Source organism: Cyphomyrmex costatus, unplaced genomic scaffold (assembly GCF_001594065.2).
Source record: "Cyphomyrmex costatus isolate MS0001 unplaced genomic scaffold, Ccosl1.0 scaffold43, whole genome shotgun sequence".
Lineage (NCBI taxonomy): Eukaryota > Metazoa > Arthropoda > Insecta > Hymenoptera > Formicidae > Cyphomyrmex > Cyphomyrmex costatus.
In genome coordinates, this window is record NW_017278534.1 from 1,918,390 (window position 1) to 1,937,319 (window position 18,930).

General features: G+C 37.7%; 1 protein-coding gene across 1 annotated transcript in view; it reads right to left on the bottom strand.

The window, feature by feature from the left end:
• Positions 1 to 4,759: 4,759 nt before the first annotated feature.
• Positions 4,760 to 18,930, bottom strand: part of Actbeta (inhibin subunit beta) — a 28,663-nt gene continuing 14,492 nt past the window's right edge. Inside the window, exons 3-6 of the mRNA XM_018544142.1 lie at positions 8,078 to 8,298; positions 7,090 to 7,318; positions 6,175 to 6,352; positions 4,760 to 5,678 (exon numbers count right to left, since the gene is read on the bottom strand). Of these exons, the coding sequence (XP_018399644.1) occupies positions 5,438 to 5,678; positions 6,175 to 6,352; positions 7,090 to 7,318; positions 8,078 to 8,298 (869 nt within the window). The 3' untranslated portion in view covers positions 4,760 to 5,437. The remainder of the gene's footprint in view (positions 5,679 to 6,174; positions 6,353 to 7,089; positions 7,319 to 8,077; positions 8,299 to 18,930) is intronic.

Sequence of the window (18,930 nt, forward strand, 5' to 3'; positions counted from 1 at the left end):
ATAATGATTTTCACCCAATTTACTGGATTTTTCAAATTTCAAGATAAAGTGCTTATTTTCGAAACTTATTACATATAATTGCAAGGATTATTTTAAATTATTATACTGGTGTAATTTATCGGAGTATATAATATATTACAGTGTGTGTAGAACTTCCGACTGCGTTTTTTAGATTTATATTGCAGGACACACAATAAACTTCTCTCGCATTCTCTCTTTCCTTTTCCTTCACTATCTATCTCTCTCTATTTTTTTTTTATCACGCACACGCACACAAACACGCATACACATACGCACGCGCAATCGTTTTTCCATCGACTTTTGCATCTCGTCCAGTACTGAAAATCGCTTCTAACTATCACGCGAAATCTTCTTTCCGATCGACTTCGGAAACCGATTTAGACTTGTTATTCCATTGTTAACCGCAGACAAATTTTGCGCAAATTCCGGACGATCCTCTCGCAAAAGTAATCCGCTCCGTTGGTCAGCGGCCGGAGAAAATTCGCGTAACGAATTCGCTTCGTATTTGTGGAGGACCGTTATAAGGCACTTTTACCTGCACTACGAAATTGTATCGTTAGATGAACATGACGCGTGTACGCTAAGAACACCTGCGCGCTAATAAATATCAGTACTTCCCGAAACTCACTATTACTACTCGCTAAACGCAAAAGTGCGCGACTCGATACACAGGCTCCGTGACGAGAATTCGCTAAAAGGCATTTAAGTGCAAGGGCACTTGCTTGAATTTATTCGCTAATTGCGCGTTTATTATCTTTCCTCGCAAACACTTGTAAAACATTTTTTTTTTTTCCCTACGTCGTTTGAGCGTCGATTGGATTTGCGAGGGGAAAGCTCATCCGAAAAACGCGTTTCCGTCAGTCTAGAATCGGGATTTCCAAAGCCGATAGTGTGTGATAGCACACGCGCGATACCTGCTTGATATTTGCGCGGCATTCCTCGTGGCGGGAAGTCTCGTTCCGCCGCGCCCGCCGCCAAGCGGACGCAATCGCACAGGTCGCATCTTCTCGAAGCTCGAAACTCCTCAAAAATCCTTCCCTTCTCGCGGAAGTCAGTGCAATAGAGTGTCAATCGCGTCGTGTGTATTTTCCGCGGCGTCGCACGCATCCAGAGCGGCGACCATCGCACCTTCCAAGTTAGCGGATAATTACTGGAAGAGAGAGATAAAAAAGACGTTTTTTTCCGTTTTTCCTTTTTCTTTAAGTTAATTAATTAATTAGTTAGTGAGTTAATCTACTCGAATACTGAGATAGTGACTTTTCGTTTATTATTCTCGCGCAAGTAACACGTAAGCAATCTATATAAAGTCAGGAACGATAATACGAGAGGAATTATGAATTTGATTTTCTCCTTTTTCTTCTTCTTTTCATATTTTCTTTTTCATGTTTAAATTTATGCTCACTGGGTCGAGAAGGTGACGTATCGTCGCCCATCGGATCGGTCGACGAGATCAGCGTCTCCAACAATCACAAAATGACTATATACGTTTACACGGACCCCCTTAATCGGGGGTTTAATAAAGTTCATAGTTATGAAACTGTGACCAATAATTATAGCTATTCCTCTGAAGAATAGAATGACTGTGGTCAGTTTCTAACTACGGATGTTATTAAATCCCCGATTAAGGGGGTCCCCGTGTAAACGTAGTCAGTGACTCAAAGCGTCGAATACCTCTCACTTCCTTTGGAATTTGTTCTTAAATTAAGGAGGGTAGACTTTCGTCGATCCTCAGCCTTGATGCCTGCGCTCCGTTTTCCTTATAGCGTATCATTATTAATATTACCTTTTGTGTCATTAAAGTATTAATATGAATATTATCAATATCTTCAGTATTATATTATCGGTACTCTATTATGATTATTATTATTAGCATTATTAATATATTATTGTTCTTCTTATTATTATTTTTGTTATGCATTAACTGTTAATTATTAATAAGTATTATTAGTACTGTTATTGTTGTTGCTGTTGTTATTTTGTTATTATTGGTAATATTTGTAGTAATATTATATATTACCATTATAATCATTAATAATATTAATATTATTGTTATTATTATTATTATCATTGTTGTTGCCGTTATTATTATTAATATTACCACCATCATTATCATTAATATTATTATTACTGTTATTACTAATATTATTGTTGTCATTATTATTTTTATCATCATTTTTATCACCACCGTCATTATTTTTTTTTCACTTTTTATACATTACGATCAGTACAATGGTCGTAAACGCACTCCTTGAGCTTGTTAAAGGCTTTTTTTTTTCTTTATCGAGACTTGTACGCACTTATAGCTTTTTCCTTCAAAAGGAATTAAGTAGAAAAAAGAAGTAATAGTAGTATAATAGTAGAAGATGAAGAAGTAGAGGAATTCGAAGAAATGTTCCTTAAACTGTGCTAGAAATACGCTTGCTTAAAGTCATTCGTAAACTGTACCGTGGACGCAAGTATAGTTCTTATTTTTTCTAGCTGAACGGCGGAATGTCTCTAGTCATATTTATCCATCGAAAGAACGATTTTACTCAAGTATCTAAAAATTTAGTTAGATACAGATATGAAAACAATTTTATCGATCAAAATAATTAAGTAGAAAACTCAAGCGTGATGAACAATGTTGTAACACTTGGACATTCTAGCAACTAGCTCGATGGTTTTATATATTTATGTAATTCCATATAGTACAGATCATTCTAACAACATTAAAGTAATGTTGCTGCAAACTCTTCTGTGCTATATCGAATTATTTTGATACTCCAATAAAATTACTTTCAGATCTGTATTTAGTTAAACTTTTAGATACTTCAGCAAAATCGTTCTTTTTGTGTATAATTTTTTCTCTCAACACACATACACAATTTTTAAGTAATTCTTTTTCGCACGTGCATACTCCATTGCATACCCACGCTCTGACAATTTGAAAGAAAAAAAAAGGATCAGTCAAAATCGTACCGAGGAAATAGACAATTCGGCAACTTGATTCTAATTTTTTTACTTCCGAACTCTTTCGCAGGCGGATTGCACCTTCGCATCTTTCGCTTCCTCATCACGAATTTTTCTATGACCCATTAATCACACCGTTCTTCATCCATCACAATTTACTTTACATCGCCGATCGAATAAACACTATTATGTTATCGCACTGTTCATACCCGTTGCTTTTTCACACCACATTCGCCGTTGTTGTTTCATTACTTAAGCTTTACTTTGATAGTAATTTAGTAATAGTACGACGATACCTTAATAAGGCCCAGTAAGGCTGCGTGGGTCGAACATCCCACGAAAAAAATTTCATTTACACCTTTAAGTTTTTCTTTTTCTTTAATCGCGCGCGTCGCTTTGGAACAATAAATCCCATAGATACATCTTGTCTTGAGATACATTCAATGAACTGCTTTGGAAAAAAATGTGTACCACGTCCAAATATTGTTGTTCCATGTTCAAGGCATCTTTCCCTCATTTATTGTCGCGTTATTGTTTTCCCACAATTATGGTCATCATGCATAATCTCGCTTTTTCTTCCCGTAATTTTTTCAGTTTCTAAATCATTTCCTAATTCTCGACAATTTTGCCATTAGAAGCGTACTCTCTAAAACTTTTAGTTTTTTCACAAGAAATGGTTATAATTAGAGTGAAATCTCACTCTTAGGCTGGATTGTTTCACCTTTCGTTAAATTTTCAGCTCACTATATCTTACTCTGTTATTCTCTTATGCTCTTACATTTTTACTCTTTTGATTATCCAGTAGATAAATTACCATATAGTTTATATCCGAAAATGGAACAACCCGGTTCTTAAAGATTGAAAATTGAGCCACTCATTTCTACGACTGGCTTAATTTTTAGTCTATAGAGTGAGATTCCACTCCAAAGAATTTAAAGAGCTCTCAATTAAATAAATATTCGGCGTACGCATTCCAGTGGACTTTCGCGAGTTGGTTCCCAGCAGCAACAATACAATTAATTTTTTTATTCAGATTAAAGAGAATTGCAAAATGTTCTTAACATTACGGCACGAGATCGGACGCGCGAGTATGCGGCCCCCCTTTTCGATCGCGTGCACCGAATATTGTCATATATTTTTGCGTTTTGCGAATTTATCGAATTGTCGGTGCTTGTAAAAATCGTCGAAATATACGCACGCTCGCAACACTTGGTAACCAATTATAGTCCTAGGGCCAACCTTGCGCTCTCTCTTACTAATATAATTAATAATAATATTTGTTTCTTTAGTTTCTTTTGAACTTTGAGTACTTTTCATCTCGCCCATCTCTCGTTTCCAATCCCCGACCCCGGCACACTGGATTTATGTGTACTTATGCGTTGGGTGTGTCGGTGTATATGCCTGCGTATGCGTGCGTGCGTACGTGTGTATTATATATTTATAATATATATATATATGTATATTTTTAGACTTTTAAATAGCATTTTTATTACTTTTTAAACCGTTACTTTCATAAGTTTTGCATAAAAAACAAGGCAATTAGAGAGATTGAGTGTCTTTCTCGTCTTTATATTTAATGCGCGCGCGCGCCCGTACGCGATATTTCTATACTTCGGTTGAATCACGTCATGTGTATGTATGTGTCCGAGAATGTGTATACATAATATATATATATATTTATATAATATATACATCTTATATATATATGTATAATTGTAAAAGTCACGTCTTTTACTTTCAATTGTTTAAATTATTTTCTCATTCTCTCTCACTCACTCATTCCCTTTCTCTCTCATTCTCTGATTCTCATCGCGCAGCTAATAAAGAAAGACTAAGCTCTTGGGTAAGAATACCTTCTCTGAATACTTTCTCGCGTATCTCCTCTCTGCCTTTTATAATCACGTACAAATAAACCGGAGAGATATAGATAAATATATTATATGCGTAAACGACGCTTTGAAATCGAGACGCCGTGTCTCTTTTCTTCTCTCTCTTTTTTTACAAATTACCAACCGGTAAGGTTTACTCTACGTACTCGACCGTTCTATATTTTGTATATATATAGAAAGGCCAATTTTTTTTTTACCTTATCACCCCACGCGAATCGCGCTCGGAACGCAATTGCGTCGACGTGGCGTATAATCTAGCAAAATTACCTAGTTCTTTTGACTATCTTTGCATACCGGTCTACCCTCGGGTGTTTTCAGGAAACCACCCTCGCGCGGACCACCGTTCGAGCGCCGCGCGCTCGAATATTCGCACAGCGCTCGATCGACTTTCGGTTCACCGGTTTCCCGTTTCTAATGCGAGATAATTCTCGCGGAATTCGGACGGTTTCTGAACCGATTTGTCGGACCGAGTCCGAGCTCGCGTTTACGATTCCGCGATCGTTTCTTTGTCTTTTTTTTTTTACAAGGCATAGCACGACGATCCTTTTCGACCGTGCTCTTTCGTCTCTGTCGCATTTTTAAGGACAACCGCACTCGTCCACCACCATCTTCGGCAAGTCTCTCTTGATAATGTTCGAGTCCGGACCGTAGTAGATAAGCGACATGGGTGAGAATTTGAGAGGCGCGCAGCACGGTTGCATGCCGGCCAGCCGATCCATCTTCCGGTACTCCTCAATCACGTGGGTGTAATAATTGAGAAACGTGTCCGGCGTCCTGTGACCAGCCGCGCAGTCTCCTCTGCAGTAATTGGCGTAGTATCTGTCAGGGAAATCCGTATTAGCGTACCAGTAATGATACTCGCATGCGTTAGCTCTCAATCTAGAATGTCTTCTTTGAGAGAGAAATACATCGGTCGATATCGAACATTTATATGTTATTATACTGGTATTAGGACTGATATATTACTTGCATTACACGAATAATTATACATTGAAAATGTATCTACTAAATTTTAATAAATATTTGTTTAACTAAATATTTACTAAATGTAAACATATATATATTTGATTCAAAAAGCATTAATTTGATTTAACTATCTTTTTTACTGAATAAACATTTATTTAGGGCTGTATGTATTAAGTCTAAACAATTGTTTAGTTAGTACTACTGAAAGAAATATGTATTACGATTTAGTAATTTTTTCAGTGCAGATATTTGTTAAATCTGAATAATTTGAATGCTTAGTCGTTGTTGTAATTTAAATAAGCGAGTAATCATACTACAGAAATCATTTTATGTTGTTCGGCTTACTTACCCCTGAGGAGCGATAATCCAATCGTCCCACCCAAGCTGAGAAAAGCTGACGTAAAACCTCTGCTTACAGCACTGACCCTTTATTGCGCCGCTACACTCGATCGCTCGTCTCCTAACGCGCTTCGCGGCCGCTGGATCTGTACGCACGACTAGAAACGGTCTGTCCGGATCGTGATCGCCTGAAAGAAAATACTCTAATTGCAACATGCTTCCATATAGGAGAATTGAAATACAACGTTATGTATAAGTAATTATCGTAAAACTTTATTTGATCGATCACGTTGGACCAGTAATATTTTTCAACGCAACCGATCTTATATACTACTTTAATCTTTTCGAAAAGAAAAACAATTAATTCAAATCTCTGATAAAATTAATTAAAGTCCAAAATCAATTAAAGACTAAATTTTTATCTTTTTACAAATTAAAAAAATACTTGAAATCTTATAGCTGCTCATCATCTTGCAAAATTTGGAAATTATTAAAGAAGAAAGTATCCTGTATATTGTAATATAACGGAAATCAATTACTGTACAAAATTAATGTAGTAATAATATAATAATAATGATTAATAAAAGTTTTCGTGTTAGTTTTCAAGATGATATTCACAATAGTATTTCAATGTATATAGATAGATCGATTATATCAGAGATCGGTAATGTTTTTCTGTAAATAGCTAGATAGTAAATATTTAAAATTGTACGGCTTAAAATATTACATAAACTTATATATATATTATAAAATATTATATTAAAAAAACAAATTTCCACAAATTTTTTATTATAAACAAAATTCAAAATATAAAAAATTACGCCGATCATACAAAAATAGATTATAATTTACTGATTCCTAAGTTGGACAAATGAATCGATTACGAATATTTGTCAAATTTTTTGAGACTTTTGTCGGGAATTACCTTTCGGATTTAAGGACGACTCGATCACGTGCGGCGAATGCCCATCGAAGGTCGATACGTGGACGTGCGAGCCGCACCCGCTGCAGTCGACGAGCAACGTCAGTTTATCTTTCGAGTAGTTCGTCGTGTACCATCTGCTGACGACCTTCGTCACGTCGAATTTTTGCCAGCCGAGCTGGCCGACGTTCACAACAAGAGATGTCACCATCTCTAGGTGTTGCCCGAGTTCCTGTAGATTAAACCACTCATTTAAGAAAAAAAGAACTTTGTTCTAATATAGTATAATAATTTTGTAAAGATGCAACATGATTCTTTTATGTGTCTTAAAAAACAAGAAGTTATATTAATTATTTTTTCAAAATAATTAATAGAATTGCAAGAAATGTTTTGATTATTAAATATATAAAATTTTTTCTAGTTATTGGCTACGATTGATTAAAAAAGTTGAAGGATAAAGAGAGTGTATTAAAGATTTATACAATTTAAGGATAACTGATTTTAGTAAGGATGATAGTCATTTCGAGCGAACCTGAGCTCAATATATTGCAAATATTTTATTTACATGTATTAGAAAAATAATTTTGCAAAAATCTGAAAATTTAAATAGATACAAATCTGAAAATTTTATTGGATCCCCCTCCCCAAGATGTATATGTAAACTCTCAAGCATAATGAATAAAGCTATAAAAAATTTTGACATTCAAGCAGTCAGCTTGCACGTCTTACATAATTATTTTAATGGTCCAACAAGTTTATTTTTAGATTAATGTGTGTATCATATATTTAAATTGTTAAATACATAAACAAAATCGTCTTTCCATGTAAGGAGAGAAAAGAAGAATAAAAAATAGATCTATACACGCGTATTTAATATGAGATGAAACAGCAACACACACAATTATAGTGCTCATTTCTTATTTATATTATTTAAAACATTTTTATGAAATAATATTCTCATTTAAAAATTATCGATTAGAGAATGAATTACCTTGCCTCGGAGATGAGTTGTGTTACCGCAGTGCACTCTGAATACCCAGAGAGTAATATTTCTTTGGTTTATCTGACTGTGACGATGATGCTGATAATGATGGGCATGCTTGAGCTCAACTCTCGCCCATAAGGTGGCCCTTTTGATTCTCAGAGGTTCCAATGCCGGTTCGCCGCTCGACATTGGAAATTCCAGCAATGGCTGGCCGTTCAACGTGTGCCCTGTGATAGAAAAAAATATTTTAATTTTTAAGAAGATTAAATACAAAATTGAGTAAAATTAAACGCTCGCTTTAAATGATCGTAACTTGCATAACTTTATTTTGATGTTCTAATTCAATTTTCTAATTCAAGAAATAGATTATTTTTTAAATGTTGTCCATGTTGCGCGCGTAATCAGAAGCACAAGACTAAACGTTTGATAGGAAAATATTAAAAATACTGCTATTTATATATTATTTTCAATAAGTTGATAAATCTCGAATATTCTCATTTAAATAAATTTTAACAGTATGAATCGTAAAGACAGAGAAGGTAATTAGTATTTATGAGAAAACAAAATCTTGAAAATAAAGCGTTAATTATATGCACCATGTGCAACATAATGTGTGCAATTGCTAATTTCCGGCGTGTTCATAATAAAAATGTCTCGTCCGCATGAATAGATTTTTCCAGACTTTGTTTTTTTTTTCTCTCTTCCCTTTACGATGTACTAGAAATTACGCGCCGGACTTCATTCATATACAGGGTGTCTTATAACCTTCAACCTTAAATTTAACGATAGATTCCCTGTTGAAATCTTTTCGAAAAAAAAAATTAACAGATCAGTACATTTTGTTCAAGTATCCTAGTAATCAAAACTTTGAATTAAAATGTTAATAAATCGACTTTAATATTCTACTGTTCAATTATGTATTATTATTCTATCAAATAGTTATAATATTCTATTGTTCGATCCTCGTCGATTCAAAAGCTGCCTCTCTTGGAACGAGACGAGACCAAAGAACGACTTCTTAATTCCTTGTGTCAAAATCAAAAACTAGCATGTTTTAATTAAGAGTAAGAGTCCACCCCTAAATTGAGCTTAGAAGAATCTAATCATAGTAATTAAGCTTCGCATTTCCCGCGGCCACCCTTTATGTATGTACATACGTGCATACACATATACACACAGAAACGCGCGGCACACACGTACACGTGCTGCGTTCAACGCTCGTTCACTCGAAAGCATCGCTCCTCGTCTCTCTTTCTCCCTCTTCGTCGTGGGGGTGTATGTACACATACACCTGCTTGCGCCTGTCTGTGTGGCGCGCGTAGAGTGAAAGCAGGGCGGCTTCATCCTTTAACGGTTTGGTGAGTCACGGACCGGGGTGGTTCGGGGTAGGGATAAGCACAGGGTGTCTGCCGCCCGTCTGCCTTCTGCCTTTCACCGCGCACCCCTTCGTCGTAACCCTCTATCGCCACCACCTCCACCGCCGCCACCACCCACCCGCACCCTCGTCTCCGCAGTCAACTAGCCGCGTCGCTGCGCGCGCTACGACGGCCGATATACACGCGATTATATCGTCGCTCGTTGTCTTTGCGATTGTAATGACTTGTAATGACCGCAGTAACGTCACGCGAAAATTTGCGACGTCTCGTGGGATAATTCATGATGATTTGTCACGAGATAATCGTTTACGATAAAGCTTCAGGAAGATACTCTGCTATTCATATAACATTTCGAACATCTCGCAGAGAATTTTTCCTTGCTTGCGATATATGTAACATTATATGCATTGCATATGTAATATTTTTCTTTCTATTGTAGACTTTGACGAATATTCTTCAATCTTCTAACTTTGGAATATGATTCAATTAGATGCATGTACAGTATTATATGCATCTGAATATCTTGGAATGTTTTACGATAAACTACGAGATATTGCATGAATAGCATATAACATTGCGAGGACAGATTTAAGAATTAAATTAAATTGAAGGAAAACGAAATAATGCAAAAATGACATACACATAGACGTAAGAGAAATTAATTCGGTTTAATAATCTAATTTTTCGTTTAATGATTGGATTATTTTAGGAATGACAGATATTTAAAAAGGCAAAATTTGTGAATAAAAGCTAATAATATCTCAGATAATTCTAGAAAAGAAGATAAGGAAGGTTTCAATCGATTTTGCGAAATTCAGGGAGAACACAATGGAACAATTTCGTAACGTTCTCGTCCTTCGCGAAAGCACCACGCCCGAATATACTCGACTCCGATCTTCCTATAGAAGATGGAATCGGGAGCGATGTAATTTTTTTATCATAAAATTGCTACGAATGACTATGCACGATATAATTGAATTTCAAGAATATTCAGAAAGATATTTTCTCTAAATTAAGTTAAATTAAATTCTATCTATTTATACAAGTTTTTTGAATTGGACAATTTAATCTTGTCAATTTAATTATTTTAAAAATAAGATAATCAAATTAATTGTTTTGTTTTGTTTTTTATTTACTGAACATTAAATATTTTATAGACGCACGTTCTAGTTCTATGAAAAATATGAATGTAATATCTTATTGTGAGATACGAGTGTCTATTTCCCCTTATTTTATGACAAAAAACGATTTTTGCTGTAAAAATTTACAGATTTGAAAATTTTTTTAGATCGTGAAAATAATTATGTAGGACACTTAAAATTGTTAGACCGTTTGCAGTATTGCTTATTATTCTTGAGCGTCCCGTGTAATAATTTTGATAATCTAACAAAATTATTTTTCTTCACATAATATTTTTATATTTTTAAATTTATTATAAATGTTAAATATATTTTTTAATATTTTTAAGTAAATACAGTAAATAAACATTTACTTAATAAAAAAAATAATGGTTAGATCAAATTAATGGTTTTTGTATCAAATATGTTAACATTTAGTAAATGTTTACATATTAAACATTTAGTAAATGTTTACAAATATTTAAAAAAAAATTTAATAAGATATAGTACATTTTTTCAGTGTAGAAATACATTGATACACGATTTAATATTTGTTAATGTTTCACATTATGAATTAAACGCGTTTAACAGAGGAACAGGATAACGTTTTTGTCTCGTGATTTAGCGAGAGGAGATTGAGGCGGATATGCGGATATGGAGGAAAAAGCGTGATATAAAACGCGGCTCCAGAATGCTCTACGTCCTTGGCACATGATCGACAACAAGAGTAATAAGGATTTTTAGTGGTGAAATACTTGTAACACACAATCGCTCGCAAGACGCCGAAATTACGCGTTGGCTTCCCTTCTTAGCGCACAGAGTATCCCGAAAGTCATTCATTTTTCTTCGATTGTATCCGGATTGAGAGACATAACGCTTTACATGAGAATTAGGGTCGAGAGAAATTAGCTTCGTGAGTTTCATAAGGACTGTTTATTTATCATCTCTATATCGCGCTTCCACAAAATTACAGCAATCGTGTGGCCGTGGGGTTTCATTTCTCGTTCTCCACAATTCTGTCTCTCTACATCTTCCTCTCGTTTACGACAGCCAAGTGTTGTGTATGTTTAAGTCGCAAAAATTGAATATCTGCATTACTCTGGGCAGATGCATTCTTATCAAAATCGCCATATTTGTTGGTTTAAACGAAACATCGAAATTTTGAATTAAACAGATCGCTTATAGTCACTTATTCTTTGAGATTCGACATCTCGATGTGATTTACTGTGTCTGGACTTTTAGCTCTGCATAAAGAATCTCGTATCTTTGATCTTCCGCACGATCTCCTACTGGGCTCTCTCTTTGGGCCTTCTCTCTCTCTTTCTCTCTCTATATTTTTCTCTTTCCCTCTCTTACCCTGGGTCGCGTGTTCTACATTTTCGTAGTTCGATTTTCTAACGGCCTCGCTCGAGTTTCGAGTGCGTCGTCTGTCGCACATTTCGAGGTCGGTACATCGGGTGGTACTTTTGCCCCCCGTGCGCCGCAATGCGACACCACCACGGGAATCTGTGCGCCCGGTTCTCTCTTCTCTCACAGGAACGACCAGACTTTTTTTCCCCTACGACGAATATCATTCCGAATAAAATTCACACGAGAGAAATCGACAATCGCCTGGCACTTTTTTGTACGCGCGTAATGCCAGAACAGCAGAAAAGTACCGCAGCTTCAATAACCGACGTTTTCTCGGATAGATTGAAACCGAGATTAAAATATTTATTTATATACATTTATCTCGCAATTTCTAGTAATATTTTTGTAAACGATTGCTTTTCGATTTAGATTCTAATCAATTAATTTTCGGTGTAATCATTACAAATCAGGTGATTTCGGAAATTATTTGCATGAATTGCAATTTGTATTGCTATCAAAATATATTAATGATATAATAAATTAAATTAATAATATAATAAATGACTGCTTTTAGCAGAAAAAGTAACTTTGTAACTATTATGAAATTTTTTAATATGATTAGTTCATTATGTATTTAGATCCAATGACGAACTATAATATAAGAGCAAGACCAATCACATAAAAGGATTTTACAACAATCGCAAAGCTGCTTTTTTTGCTGAGCGCAGCCAATATAAAAGATATCGCTCAAGTATAGTGCGTGGCTTCAGAATGGTGAGCTATCGAGCGAATCAATCTATTAGCATGGCCAAGGTTCGAGTGTTATAGCCTTATATCACACCTATTGCGACCTCGATGAGCAAAATTTTCCAAGAAACACTCTAAGAATAATTTCACGATAAAAAGAAATGCGTAAGAAAAAGACTGGAATTTGAAAATGCGGAAGAAACTTTGCGAGATTACAAAATGATTTAAAATATGAAAGGAAATTTTAGATCATAATAATAAACTGCATAATTGTATATATATATGTAGATTTAATCGATCATTCCGGCAACAAAATAAGTCCATAATTTTCGAGGATCCAAGACGGTTAATGGGGTGTGTTGTAAACGTGTGAATCTACAGCGTACAGTGTGCGAAAACAACGCAGCTTTGTTGTATGTAGTAAATTGTAGATGTTGCATTTGAAAGGATATTACATTAGACATTACACTTGGAAGCAATGATACTTTCGAGATAACGCGATCTTTAGCGAGTCGTTATTGTATATCTCGAAAAAGAAGGACTCTCAGATCTAGCTGACATATTAGAATCGCAAATGCCTTAAGCGTCTCACTTGGCTTCGACAATGATTGGCAAGCTCCTCGTGACCTTGCGTCAAATATCTGCCGCGAGATAACTCGTGGCGTCCTACTTTTGAAATTTTCCCGGCGCTTTCTATCGAAATTGTCGCTTAAAAATCCCTGGTTCCGCGCGTTCTCTAATTTAATAGAAAGCTTTTTCATTGAAGGTACGGGCAACGTGGGAAAAAAGGTCAGGGCTTTTCCGAGTTTAGATACCATAGATATACAGTTCTAGATTCGTAGGTCCTAGATTCGTCCTGAAGACGCTGATATATCGTCCCGACATCTTTCTGCACTCCCTACTCTTACAAGCACACACAAAGAGACAATCCAAAACCACCCCTGCTATGTGATAAATATGCTTTTTATGGAAATTAAACAGGATTGATTATAAGGAAAGTGGGGTGGGGGGGGGGGAGAAATATAAAGTTTGAGATGTACACAGAAAGAGAAAGAAATCATTAAAAAGAAACTTTTCCTTTATTATTAATAATATAATTGTTGATTTTATAAACGATTGATTTCCAAAAACGATTTATCTTCAGCAAATATATGTAGGGGCATCGTTTATATTATTATTATTATTTCTAATATTATATTTTCCGATTATAAAATTTCTCTTAATTGCCTTTATTTTCATCGGTCTAATTTTTCATTGGAATTATAATTCTCTGTGCTTTAACTATAAATATAAGTTAGCGAGAGAGAAAAAAAATTTATAGCTTAAATATAATATATTTGTTATACGCGCAAATCCGTGTATTCTAAATTGTCTTCTGCTTTAAATAATATGATTAGACCCAAAATGGGAAAAAAATTTTACACATGTCCCTGCCTACTTCGTATTCCTTACATCTCGCATTGGCCACGACCGCGTATGATCGGGGTTAGCGCGATCTCTCCCGGTAGCGAAGAATAAATTTCGCATACGCGTATGTCAGTAAGGCAAAGTAAGGTTTCTCCGTCGCCAAGTTGTCCATTTGAAACGCGCTACGATATAGGATATCGAGGAAAAGGCGCGACGGCACCGAAGGAAATCGAGAAAACGTCGCGAAGGATCGAGAGTCGGGGGGATGGTGGAAACGAGGATCGAGAAGTCGGAGGATGAGGAAAACGTTTGGGAAAAGAAAGCGACGTTGCCGACGACGTTGACCTGACAGTACCTACCGAGTTGGTAGAATCATTTCGTCAAGTACGGCTACGAAAGGATGAATTACCGCAGTTAAATTGGGGGATCGGTTTTCGCTGATATTATAGATAAGATTAGCTTGGATTAGACTAGGAATAAGATAAATCTAGATTTTGACGTCAAAATTAAAAAAACTGAATCAAAGTGTTTATGGAAAAAACGATTTTACTAAAGTATTTAATTTAGCTATACAGATCTGAAAATAATTTTGTTAAACCATCATCAAAATAATTACGTAAAAAATTCAAACGTGATGAGTAATATTGCTAAAAAGTTTTGACATTTTAACCATCATGTTGAACATCTTCCATAATTATTGTTAGTTCTGTGTGTCTAGCTATAATTTTTCAAATACTTTAACAAAACTATTCCTTCCATGCAAAAAATTATGCTGTTTTAGAATAATAAGTGCGTGATATCGTTAATAGTCACGCTTAACGAAAATTATTTATTATATTAATCTTGTTAAAAATTTCACTAAAAGAATTTCACCTTTAGTTTATTTATATGTTTGACAATTTTTAATACGTTGAAGAAAACGACATGCACTTAGAAAATTAGTGGATCGTTAGGAAACGTTCAACAGAAAATTATAGGATAATATGGCAAAGTTGCTTTCACCGCCGAAAGCAGCCAATGACTTTCGAAGACGATTACTCAGGTTCTATTTTGACGATACGCGCGGCGATATCAAGGGCGGTTTGTTTCCGCCGTCGACACGCGAGTAGATCCCCGACGAAGCGTCGGAGACTATAATTCTTTCGCGGGAGAGAAATTGGGAGGAAAGGGCGGCAACGAAGACTATCCGAGGATCCGGTCGAATGTAAGCGGCAGCTTACATAGTTTGTCACTGACAACTCGCCGACGAACGAGATTTTGGTCCGTCCTTGGAGTCGGGACGGAGAGATCGTCGGAGATAGGATGAGCCTCGAGGGATAAACACGAAATTCCCCGCTTCGAAGGCCGGGAAAATAGCGAGAGAAAGCAGCGATTTCTAAGACAATTCGCGGCCGTCTCGATGTATCGAGACATGGAGACGAGAGGAGAGATCGCACATCCTGTCGTACGAATCGGCATCGTTGCGAGGATCGCGGCTAGATGAATAAATGAAGAAGCACCGCCGAGCAAACCCTACTTCGTCGTTTCCCAAATGAGTCGGTCCCGCAAAAACTGCTGAGGCGACTTGAAGCCAGACAGCGAAACGGAGACGACGGCGCGGTGGTCGGAGATAACGGCGAGGCTTCGAGAAGAATTTTCTTTCGCGTACTTTCATCATCCTGGTACCGAGAATCTTCGCAAGGACAAATGATGTAACAATGGTCCCCCGAGATAGCGCTTCCAAAACTTCTAATACACAATGTGTCCCCCGTACTTTGTTTTATCTGCAAACTCGTGAGCCGATCTCGAATCGATTCTTGGCTTAAATTTCGCAACCTCGACAACTCTCTGGATTATAAAAGAATGAAAGTTTAGAAGGAATTGTTATTTTTAATACGACATGTTTAGCTCTGAAAGAAAATTTATTAATTAAATGATAGTTAAAGTTGAATGTTGTTCAGAGAATGACGCCGTCAAATTGAATTCAATAACGTTTGGATTATAAAAGAATAAAAGTTTAAAAAAAAATCTTGTTATTTTTACTTATGAGGTATTTAATTCAGAAAAAATTTGATAATTACAATGGATAATTAAAGTCGAACGTTGTTCGATAAATATATTATTAAATTGAGTTTAATTGCGATTAGTTGAAGAGCGAATCGGGTAATTATTTCGGACAGACTCCGTAGGCTTTGAAAATGATCGCTCGATGGAACGAACATCGGATCGATCGTTGGAACAGAGGAAACGAATTCGCGTGGACCAGCAAAGTGCATTAGACTAGATCAGTGCGGTAGGAAGTGGAAGTTTGGCTCGAGGTAAGAGCGATACGCGGAAGGAGAGCGGAAGGGGGATTACAACTGTTACCGAGAACGAGAACGAACAAGACAAGGGGGACGGGGTTGTAACAGGAAGCGAGGAGATTGCGGCTTGAGATTGATGAAGAGACGAGGAGAATGCGATTTTTAAGCATCGCTTAAAATCGGGGGCGCCCTTAAAGGCGGGATATATAATTCCGCGGGTCTCCGCGGGGAGTGTGTGAAGTCATGCGGAAACGGAAGGAAATTCTCGCAGTTAGGGTGCCACGTAAGAGAGTGATTATTAGGGCGGAAAGCCGGAAGTTCGTGAGGTTTCACGGTGAGTTCTCCTATACTCAGGGCGGTTCTCCGGGACACGTTAAAGTTAAACCCTCGTAGTACGAGATAAGTTATCCTGGCACGGTAAAATGTTGCATTAACCGACGTTGCGTAACCGAATACGAAAACGGTTGCGTGATTACCGAGTCTGGTAATTATTGTTGAAAGCGAAATATATAGCAAGAGGGGATTCGATCGAATTTGTGATGTCTGCGCGTTGCCGCGGACAATGACGAAGAAAACGCGTGGTGCACACGACGACGTCCATCGATAAAACGTTTTAAAATAATACCGTGCTTTCTCCCTCTCCCCGTACACACGCACGCACGCACGCACGCACGCACGCGGACGGTTAAAATGCATGCATCCTACACGCAAAGACCGTTCGGTATTGTTAACCAGATAAGAAGACCAACCTGACTAAGCCCAGTGCGAATCTAATTACAGCGCGACATGTCACTGACGTGTTCCAGACATAGTACCACGTATACAAGCGCGATACTCGACTCGTATCGTGTATAGGGCTGAGGCGATTGACCGTAATACGACCAGTCAAATAAGAGGGTCAGATATAGCCAGTTAGTAACCCTGATCCAGATCTATCGCCACGTGGTCGCTCGCAGCTACGCGGTGTACCCGCTGTTTAAAGCACGTGTGACACGTATTCGCGCGATCGTATACGCGATAATGCGTATCCCCGAATCATCTCGCGATTCGACGTCTCGCCACCTCGATCAAGCCGTCGTCGATCGAGCGACAATTCCACCGCGCGCCATTCCTCGTTAAAAGAAAAATCGACGATGTCCGTCGTCGTTTTGGGTGTGGCTGCGGTGCGGTTCACGCTGGAATTGCGACCTATGCGACCGAGTTGTCTGATCTGCGCGTAGAGAAGGAGCGAGTGGAAACGATCGAACAAGGTCAGACATTCTCTATAGTTTTGAAATTACGCGATCGTCTCAATTTTCTCGGAGTTGCATTGTAGACTTAAACGGAGCAGCTGTCAAAGGGAACTACATACAGCGAAGGTCCTTTTTTTTTTACATCATGCAGTATCATATATATTGTTATCGCGCTCGTAAGGTATTAATAGCGACACCTTATACGAGCGATATAAATCGACCGATTTATTTGCAATTTAGTTTTGAGAGTCAGGAACCCTACACAGAGAATCTGTATGCGAGAGAGTGGAGGAGTTGGAATGGAACATGAATTACGCTGCGCGTTTTACGCGAACAGGGTTGCGCGATTGTACACGTAAGATCCCGATACTATATTAGACGAACGTGTATCGAAGAAATTAAAGACAATGCCAAGAAAAAGATACGACGGTGGATAGGATGCGGGGTGGGGGAGGGGAGGGTTGAGTGCGGTGGGAGTGGACTGAGAAAAAGAGAAAGAGAAAGAGAAATAGAGCGGGGGAGAGAGAGATGAATTGGTAGATAAATAGAGAGGTCGCGTAGAGAGAAAAAGCAGCAGAGGGCGGAAGAAGAAAACGGGAGAGGAATAAGAGTGTAGACGGAAGGGAAGTACACGGAGGAGGACAGCAGTAAAGAAAGGGGAAGAAAAGGGAAGAAAGAAGAAACATGAGAGCGAAAACGCGCGAGGCGATCGGGGAAACAGACGAAGGGAAAAGATAAAGAAAGAGTGAGAGGGGGGAGAGGGCGGGAGTGGAGGGGGGGGGGTGGAGAGAGGAAGCAAGAGGAAGTAACCTACCCTTTTCTAGCCTGAAGCGGAGAGTGTACTAGGATGAGGAGAGTCAAGAGGGAATAAAGGGGGTGTAGGAGATATACGAAGAGCGGCGCCCAGCTGGAGCCACGTGCATCGATCTGACTACAGGCGCCAGCCGTCCTATCCGTCGGCTCGTTCGTCCATGAGTTCGACCCTGCCCCACTCCAACTCATCCCGAACCGTTTCATCCCATCCTGAACCGTCAAACTCCCGGTTCTAATACTCCCCATAAAGAGAGAGAGAGAGAGAGAGAGAGAGAGAGGAGAGAAAAGGGGGGAGGGACCGGGGAAGAAGAAGCAGAAAGAAAAAGAAAGTGAAAGAGAGATTGACAATGAGAAAAGCTAAGAGATAGAAAGAGATAAGGCGAAGAACGAGAGAAAAAAAGAAAGAGAAGAAAAGGGATGAAAGAGAGGAGAAAAAAGTGACAGAAGAGATAGAAATGCGAGGCGATAGATCGCGAGAGAGAGAGAGAGAGAGAGAGAGAGAGAGAGAGAGAGAGAGAGAGAGAGAGAGAGAGA